The following is a 9,684-nucleotide window of genomic DNA, read 5'->3' as shown; positions in this document are numbered from 1 at the left end:
CAGTAATCTCAGAAGACTAAAGTCAAAATATGAAGAGAAAACAGTTTTACGAGTAGAATGGTGTAATATTATGAGGAAAAAGAATGTCATTTTAGTAACACAGTCCTGAAATGGGAAAGAAAAAAATATTTTTTTTCCTCTAATAAAGCTGTAATATTAGCAGAAACAAACAAAACAATGAATAAAGTTGTAATTTGGGTGTGGAAAAAGTTCTAATATTATGGGAATAACGTCATAATTACCAGAAAGAAAATGTACATAATGAACGTTGAAATAGTTGAAAAATTAAAAGAAAAAACCCAACAACAGCAGAAATGAGGAAAAACAGCTGCAATTTTATGAGAATAAAGTCAAAATATTAAGGGGGAAAAAAATCATATTCTAACCAGAAAAAAGGCACAATTTTCAGAGAATAAAGGAGAAAAATGCTATTTTAGTAGCACAGAGTAGAAACATGAACAATTTATTTTTAAGGTATTATAACATGAGAAACAACAACATTTGGGGGAAATTAGATTGAGGACAAAGTTCTAATATTATGGGAATAAAGTCGTAATATTACCAGAAGAAAATCTGACATACATTATTTAAGAAGAAAGTTGAAATACTTGCAAAAATGGGAAAAAAGGCCGAAGTTCCGACTAATACTACGCTTAAATCACACACAGCTGGGAGGCGTTTTCTTCTAGAAACATTTCACTTCTTAGCTTATGCTGTAGAAAAGATCAAAGTGGTCCTTGCGTCCCTTCGTTTTTCAGCATGTGGAAAAAGTTTGGACACGCCTGCCATATGCTAACGACGGTGCAGTGTGGCTCCTTGCGTAAAATAGCAGCGTTTGCAAAAAAATCTTCATAATTGAGGTAAGAAATGAAATGAGCTGGCATTAGTGGAACTGGACATTGCGAAGAACTAAAAGTGTGAATGCCGACCAGACCGGAGCGTACCGGACTCCGAGTGTCAACGCACCTTTTGTATTTCTACGACCCCTCCACTCATGGAATGCTTTGCACTGCGTTATCACGTGAAGTGCAACTTTTACGCCCAGATTTTATGGTTCCCAAATAGACACATGCTTCACAATTCCGCGGAATTCCCAGGGCTGGGATTTCCCCCCAGCACACCCCTGGGAAATGTTCAACCAACCACCAGTTCAAAGGCTGTGTGAGCGTTCCTCGGAAAAGCGATTCTGCTGGAAGCTCCCACAGTGGCATTCTTTGTGCTTGTGTGAGCAGCTTGCTCTGTATTCCCCCCTCGCCTCCAACTGGTCTTCTTTATGCCGCTGATCGGAACTTACTCAAACTTACGTAACTGCATGGGGCTATAAACTGCCAGGTGATGCCTGTTTCCTTTGAAGGCTCCAACAGGAGGAGACCAGGATAACCATAACTCTTGCTTGAAGCCCCTGGTAGGAACTTTTCTCATTGACCTGGACTAGGCAGTCCCAGCGACACTCGCTCGTCACATGTGACTGTTTTTTGGGTTTTTTCTGACTGAGTTCAACAGCTGCCAGGGTTTTAAAGGGATAGCTGGGATGTTTTGACATGAGGTTGCATGACAGCCCCATCAGCTGTGTAGTCCATCAACAGTGACTTGGTCCTGTAAGTCCAGGGTGTTACGATGAATGTTTGTTCAGCATTTGTTACAATGAATGAATGAATGTTTTCACGCCTCGTCCACGGCATTGCAATATAGAGAACCTTTTTCTTTCCCATATTGCTTGAAATCTGTGGCGTGCTTAATAATGTGGAACAAGTAGTTGTTGACCGAGATGTGAAGGGACATGTGCCAAAGCAGCGAGCATAAAGATTGACCAGTCGGATGTTGGTGCAGAATGAAGAGGGAGCAGCTGCATGTGTGAAGGACCTCATGGCCTTTTCATCAGCATGATGCCCACTGGCTTCCTTTCACCAACAACATATCGATTTGACAGCATATTAAAGAGGGGCGGTGTTCTCTCTGCACCCCACCAAATGTAATCTTGGAGGAAGAAGACAGAAGGGAGCTCTTTTCATTTCGGCCTCAGCAAATTACAGGCTGAAAATATTGGATTCAGTGTGTGTGTGTGTGTGTGTGTGTGTGTGTGTGTGTGTTGTCAGGACGGTCTTCCAAAACATTCCTCAGCCGTGATGTCACCAACTGTCTGCCAGGATATTTATTGTCTGAGGCGGAGGTTTATCAAGTGTGGGACAGAGATGGGGGAGTGTACTGAAAGGTTTGTGTGCTGCTGTGTGTCCCGGTGCGTTGGGGGGTTGTGTCTTTGTGTATTCTCAGACCGTGTCTCATCTGCCCCGCTTGTGTTGTGAAGCTTCTTCACAAGTCAGGACTGGTCGCTTTGTGCGAAAACGCCGTAAAACCCGCCGGCGTTCATTTCGTCGTCTCAAAGTTGGAGATTTTTTGAAAAAATGCAAATTTCCCCCCCCAAGCAATTCTGGAGTGAAAAAACAACATTGTCCTCATAAAAACATGTGCAAATTGGCTGACGTGTGCATTTAGTGCGACCAGAAGCCTGAACAAGTAGCTACAGCCGGATGGTTCCACGCACATGCACCAAGTCACACCAGCGGCCTCAACTCACTAACTTCATCTCTTGTGTTGGCGATGGCCCGAGCCACGTTTTTTGGCTTCCAATCCCATCCAATTAGTTTTACAGTCTTGCCGATCCGATCCCACACCAATCCGTTTTTCAATAACTAGAAAATGCAATGTTGATTCCGTCGAAATTGCGTGAGAAGAAGCTTAACTCAAATGCTGTAAAATGGTAGAATTTTGAAATGTGGAACGACTGAATTTGAGTGTTGGCCTGTAGAATGAGTGTAGGAACAGTTTGGACGATGAATGCTGTTGAAATGTATCAACGTTTCAACGCAGCATGGACGTCTACATTTGCTGAATGAAAGTAGAAAGTAGAAGTTTGGAAAGAACTGGAAAACGGACGAACGGTAGTAGAATGTAGAATGAATGTAGAAATGTGCAGTCGATGTGGAATTGTGCTGAAATGTAGTACGAACTGAGGAATAAAGAATGCTAACAATGCTAACATGCTAACGTTAGCATGCCAACGCCTAGCATGATAGTGATAAGTCTTTATATACTGTGTCTACCCATTAAAAACAGCTAAAAAATACTAGCATGCTAACATTAGCGTGCTACTGTTTTGTGTCAATCGTGTCGCACATTTCCAGGAATTCTGCCGTTTCACGCATTGCCATGACAGACAGAAGAATCCATCACGGTGGTGCCTTTCATCCGAGCAGGCTTCATCAGTTCATGCTCCAAGTCTGAGGGGATGGTGCAGGATCCAAGCATTTTTCCTCCAAGGTGGAGGCACGTCCCAAACAAGATGGGTTTGACTCTTTAGTGCTGCAAAACGCCAGTGGTTAAGATGCAGTGGCGTGGGGCCTCTGCCAGCCGTAACGGTGGTCATGGACGCACATGTCAACCAAAAGCGGCTGTGTCGTGTTTATTTGTTAGAATTAAACAAAATGATTCCATTTTTTAAGAAGGAATGAAAGGACTGCGTTGCCCTCGGCCTCTATTCAGGGATGTTTTTGTTGACCTCACTCCTCTTTCAAACGTCTGTGCCTAGAATATGTGCAGTTTTGTTCTCCAAGGAGGATCCACCCCTTCAGACTGGAGCTGTCCTATCTAGTCTTTGAGCATGAGCTGATGAGAGGTGAAACATCTCCTATAAGCAGTGTAAAAATCCAGTTGCAGTCGAGGATTGATGCTGGTTGTTGTAAAATACGTGCTTTTGCACACACAACACACACCCACCAGAGACACTAAAGGAATCCTAAAACATAATACGGTGCAATTTAGGATGAGGGCCCATGTAAGCTTGGATGTTAGCGGAAATGCCTGCATGAAATATGCCTGCTATTTGAGACCAGCGTTTAAAAATACACAAAGTGGCTGACTGAAGAGGTCATAGCTGGTTTCATTTGGAAAAACAGACACCAAGGAAAACATTCCCATCTTCTTTGTCTCTGAAGCGGATCGAGAGCAGCAAGCTTCGCCATGGCGGAACCGGCAGACAGACCGTCCGCAGCCGGCCAGAGACTGGGCACCCCCGAAAGCTTCGGGGTGTCCACCCTTGAGCCTGGCCTGCGTCCTCCTGCACAGCCACCTGGAAGAAAAGTCTCCATCAGGGTGCAGATGCTGGATGACACACAGGAAGTCTTCCAGATATCGGTGAGTAGTGTCTGTGTGTGAAGGATGGTTGTACACTTGGCATTCATTCACAGCAGATATTTTTGTAAACTGGCAACAAAGTCTGGCCTTTGACTGCTACCTCATGTTTTTTGAAGTTGTCAGACTCGGCAGACCCGTTTGTTCTTCAACATACAGTGTATGCTAAGTCTTATTGAAGTGTGAGCATCAATGAATGCCTTCAGGGGGCAGCTGTACCTTTTAACACCTTTTCTCTACAACAATGTGAGCTAAACGCTCCTTGGTTCCGTCTGAATGAGGACGGGTCTCCCAGCCTTGTCTTATTTTTTTACTTTGTTTTCCTTAATCTTCTAACTTCCTCCGGTGAGGAGGACATTCATCATTTTCACGAGTGTTGTTTCTGTACTGTGGTGCGTTCTAGATCCACACTGAAAGACCTCACGTAGGCGGTGGTTTAGAGATAAGGTGAGAAGCATACTCGGAGTAGAACCGCTCCACCGTTGAGAGGAGCCAGATGAGTTGGCTTGAGACCCAGAACACTTTGGAGAGACTGTGTCTCAACTGGACTGGGAATGCCTCGGGATCCGCCGGGAGGAGCTGGACGAAGTGGCCAGGGGAGAGGGAAGTCTGGGCTCCCTGCTTAGGCTGCTGTCCCCACAGCTCGACTTTGGATCAGTGGTAGAAGATGGATGGATGGAAGAAGGCATATGTCAGGCGGGCATTGTGAAGTGCAGCGTTGTCCTGTTGAAAAAGCCAGTCATTACCACACAGACGAGGGCCTTCAGTCATGAGGGATGGCCCCTGCGACATAGCTAGTTGCCGTTTGACGCCCCTGCATAACCTGAAGCTCCATTGTTCCATTGAAGGATCATGATGGTGCCCCCTCCACTGTGCCGTGTGGAAAACATCTCAGGTGGGATCTCTTTGTCATGCCAATAATGTTGGAATCCATCACCATGTTTCAACGTCCCATGTTTGGTGCTCTCATTCAAATTCCATCCATCCATCTTCTACCACTTATCTGAGGTCGGGTCGTGGGGGCAGCAGCCTAAGCAGGGAAACCCAGACTTCCCTCTCCTGGGCCACTCAGTCCAGCTCCTCCCAGCGGATCCCGAGGTTTTCCCGGGCCAGTTGAGAGACATAGTCTCTCCAACGTGTCCTGGGTCTTCCCCGAGGCCTTGTACCTGTCGAACGTGCCTTGAACACCTCCCCAGGGAGGCGTCCAGGAGGCATTCTGACCAGATGCCCGAGCCACCTCATCTGGCTCCTCTCAATGTGGAGGAGCAGTGGTTCAACTCCAAGTTTCTCCCGGATGACAGTGCTCCTCTCCTTATCTCTAAGGGAGAGGACAGCCACCCTACGGGGAAAACTCAACTCTTGTCCTTTTGGTCACTACCCAAAGCTCATGACCAAAGGTGAGGGTAGGAATGTAGATCGACTGGTAAATTGAGAGCTTTGCCTTTTGGGCTCAGCTCCCTCTTCACCACGACGGACCGATGCAGAGTCTGCATCACTGCAGACGCCGCACCGATCCGCCTGTCCACCTAGCGTTCCATCCTTACCTCACTCGTGAACAAGACCCCGAGGTACTTCAACTACTCCACTTGGGGGCAGGATCTCATCCCCGACCCCGATGTGAATTCCAATTTTGTGGCATTGAAGGAGATGAGGACTTTGAAGAGCTTTGTTCTTCCTAAAAGCCTTCTCTGGCAAATGGTGTCTGATAGTTATCGGACTGTACTCGGCACCAGTAACAACCTTCATTTGGGCCGAGGATGGTCCTATGTCTTGATGGACACCCAATGGGACCCTCGGCTGACATTTTTTTTGGGTCTACACCTGACTTTTTTGTTCCAAGAGCCTAAGGATGTTTGAAATGACTGTCTTACTGCGTCCAACCTCAGCAGCAACGGCGCGCTGCCAGAGGCCTTGCTCGTGCAGCTCAACCATCAAAGAGAGAAAGCTCTTTTGCCTTTGGCATCAAGAGATCCTGGCAATGTGAATACCTGACACAAAATCACATTCAATCCACATTTTTGCCAAGATTTTGTCTTTTAAAGGCTGTGCTCTTCAACTTTTGATTAGATGATGAGCAGCCTATTTCACTTGAATGCTTCTTCTGACTCCCATTTCTTCTTTTTGCAACTGGTCAGGAGGTTTTTTTGGTCTTTTTCATGATGTGTTTTTTGATGGATGCCACTTATAGTGGGGAAGAAACGCTAAAGCTGTTTGTGTTGCCAGGAGGCGTCATGATGGCATTTAGTTATATTCAGGAAAGTCAGCCGCTGCACGAGCTCTTTCAAACGTGGAGGCGTCGTGATGATGACATTGCTGTTAGCGGACTCGTGCTCACCAAGAATGTCCGAGCTGGGTCTCATCCGTGAGCCAAAATGTAGGAGCAGCAGCATCTCACCGGGTGGGAAGCAAGTGAAACATTTCCACTGCTTGTCACAGATGCAGTGAAAACAAGGCAGCCAATCACATCCTTCCCTCAACCTGTTGTGAGAATGGAGAGATAAGCTGATGACGATGATGATGATGCTGCTGCCTTGCTTGGAACTTGGAAGCACAGAAGCACAGAAGGCCAGGATCTGTTTCCAGTGGGCAAACATTCAGAAGAGCTGTGCTTCTTGCATGCAGGTTGTGCAGCAGATAGACGCTATATGTTTCTGCTTTGAATAAAAGGAAGTGGGAATGTGCGCTTGGTCGTTCTCTGGGGAGGGGGAGCCTGGCATTCATTAGGGAGGACAAAGAACCTTCCATCGTATTGAGCTGTTTTGCAATGACAGGAAATTCCAGATTGTTCGAAATATTGAACATTTGTTCTGTGCTAAATTGCACACACACACATGCACTCACACACACACACACACACACACACACACACACACACACACACACACACACACACACAGAGGACTCCTGAGACATCTGCACCACTTTTCTACTCCCTGGAGAGCCTGGTGACCCCACCCTGACTTGAAAAGATGATGCGTACACATAAAGCCACCAGTTTCTTGATGGGATCATATCTTTTCCTATTGGTGTCATTGAGGGCGGGGTAATATTTGGTTTGGTTTAGTTTATTTGAACATGAAGGTTACAATGGAATACATTGTATATACATACATGAATCATTTTTTCATAGTTCCACATGTCCAAAAGGAGTAGGAAGAAGCAAAGCTTATTTAATCCTACCCCCCATCCATTCCACATCTAGTACAGTACAGTACATGTAGTTCACTTCCTGCATTCCATGTCATGTTTTCTGTAATAGTCAGCATAATATATAATAGATAACAGTAAGACACCCCTCCCAAAACAAAACAAAATATGGACCAAAACACATGCATGCAAACAAATCTTATCCAAAAATAGCTGCTGAAATAAAATAGTCCACTCTATTTGTGAAATAAGTATAGAAAGATACAAACATAATCATTGATGTTCTTCGTAACAGCAAGTGAAAGATCCTTTTGGTTGGTTTATGTCCTTGTCTTTCACAGCCCCTAAGGGGGGTTAGCTCATTGTCTGCATCCCACCGGATGCACCAACTTCCACATGACCTGGGTTTGTACCTCTCTTAGGGTTACCTTTGGGGGACATCTCCAATGTTGTTGATCAGTTAAATGTGGCTTAAATGTAGCTTCGTGTTTGCCACAGATGGAGCTTGGTGAGAGGTGCAGCTTCTGCGGAGCACAGCGCTCGCCGCTGCGAGGCGTAGTTGCTCCGAAGCCCTGTGTCAGCCGCCGCTTCCAAAGGCCGGTGCTAGCGGGAGATGATGCCTGTAGCGAGGTGTGGCTTTTCTGGACTTACAGTGCAAATTGTTTCCATCCATCCATTTTCGATGCCGCTTCTCCTCATGAGGGTCGCGGGGGCATGCTGGAGCCTATCCTAGCTGACTTCGGGCGACAGGCGGGGTACACCCTGGACTGATGGCCAGCCAATGGCAGGGCACATATAGACAAACAACCATTAACGCTCACATTCATACCTATGGACCATTTAGAGTTTCCAATGAAGCTAACATGGTTGTTTTTCATATCATGCCTAAAAGTCATTTCAAATATGGATGTATTGCCCAGCCTAGTGTCATCTAATTGCTGGTCAAGAACTGTCTCATCCAGCAAGCTTACTTGACCTTAATCCCCCTAAAACTGGTCCAATGCATCCTCATCACGGCTGACTTCTCCACCAGGATGGCCGTGCGTGCTCACGTACATGAAGATTACTGTGTGGGATTTTTGTTGCATGATTGGATTTAGACTTTATGATCTGCGTGTGATAACACGGTGACAGACGACAGGAGGAGGGTTCTGAGGATTAGGAGAAGTGCCTCGTAGGCGACATCACTTGATGGCCTGTCAGTCCCCCAATGCTGAAGATACGGTGGTGCGTGTTTGTCCCACTTCAATGTCTCACATCATCAAACAAATATAAATATTAGTCAAGGACAACACAACTCAACACTTGATGCACTTTTTAAATGAAACTTTTTATTATTAAGGGTGAAAAACATCCAAAGCTACATGTCCCTGTGTGAAAAAGTGATTGCCCCCTAAAGCTAATTAGGGATACTCTGTAGCCTTGGTGCTCATGATGCTGTGTGATTGGATTATGGGTGGGGTTACCAATAAAGGATTGAAATCCTAAAGCATACTGTGGAGGACTAATGACATTGTGTACACTCGCACCATGAGATCACGTGGGAGCAACACCCCTCACCCTAAATGGCTCTTTGTTATGTAATGGTCCCCGGCCCATTCCTTACTTCATTCGTGCGCTCACAGACTTTCTTTTGGGAATTGCAACGCAAAAGCAGTCCTGCCTGTGTCGTCTCCTTCTACCCCGGTGTGTGTGTGTGTGTGTGTGTGTGTGTGTGTTTGTAGGAAGCCCTGGCTAACAGAATAAACTGTTAAAGCTATCAAATAGCAAATGAATGTGAGGTTGGGAATCAGTGGGTGAGTTGCAACTTCTGAGTGAAAGGGAGCAGGATGGGGCCCGGAGAGGGACCAAAGTGCTCTTCCGCTAGCTGCCATGGAGAATGACAGCGATTGCACTCAAAGAGCATTCACACACACACACACACACACACACACGCGTTCCCAAAGAAGTGTTTGACCATGTGCCCATCACACGCTGCTTGGCTGATGATGGGATGCAGTGAATGAGATCCCCAGTAAGGAGCTGGGCTCCCATTCAGGGTCATCAAGATTCAAGAGAGTTTTTTAATTGTCATATGCACAGTAAAACAGGTAGTTTTCACTGTAGCTCTGCTCTTGCGTCACACAGACGCAAGGTATTTGGACGACATGAACAGTCGTGAGTATTGTTCAAACGTGATGTACTGCATTGCACTGAAAACCGAGGTCATTTCTCCCGTAGGAAATCATGTAGACATCCAAAGATACGAACAAGAACGCCTTTGTGGAGAAGACCTGCAGTTTTACATGCAGAAATCATTAGAAACAGCGAAGGGACGCATGCGTTGGTGATGCGTGTTTCCCCTACATC

The 9,684-nt window shown here is 46.0% G+C and overlaps 1 protein-coding gene across 1 annotated transcript in view; it reads left to right on the top strand.

Annotated features, from left to right (window-relative positions):
• LOC129187577 (FERM, ARHGEF and pleckstrin domain-containing protein 1-like) overlaps nt 1-9,684 on the top strand; it is a 60,645-nt gene that overhangs the window by 885 nt on the left and 50,076 nt on the right. Inside the window, 1 exon segment of the mRNA XM_054787074.1 lies at nt 3,993-4,191. Coding sequence (XP_054643049.1) covers nt 4,018-4,191 — 174 coding nt within the window. The 5' untranslated portion in view covers nt 3,993-4,017.

Source organism: Dunckerocampus dactyliophorus, chromosome 1 (genome assembly GCF_027744805.1).
Source record: "Dunckerocampus dactyliophorus isolate RoL2022-P2 chromosome 1, RoL_Ddac_1.1, whole genome shotgun sequence".
NCBI lineage: Eukaryota > Metazoa > Chordata > Actinopteri > Syngnathiformes > Syngnathidae > Dunckerocampus > Dunckerocampus dactyliophorus.
This window is presented reverse-complemented; position numbering and strand designations above follow the sequence as displayed.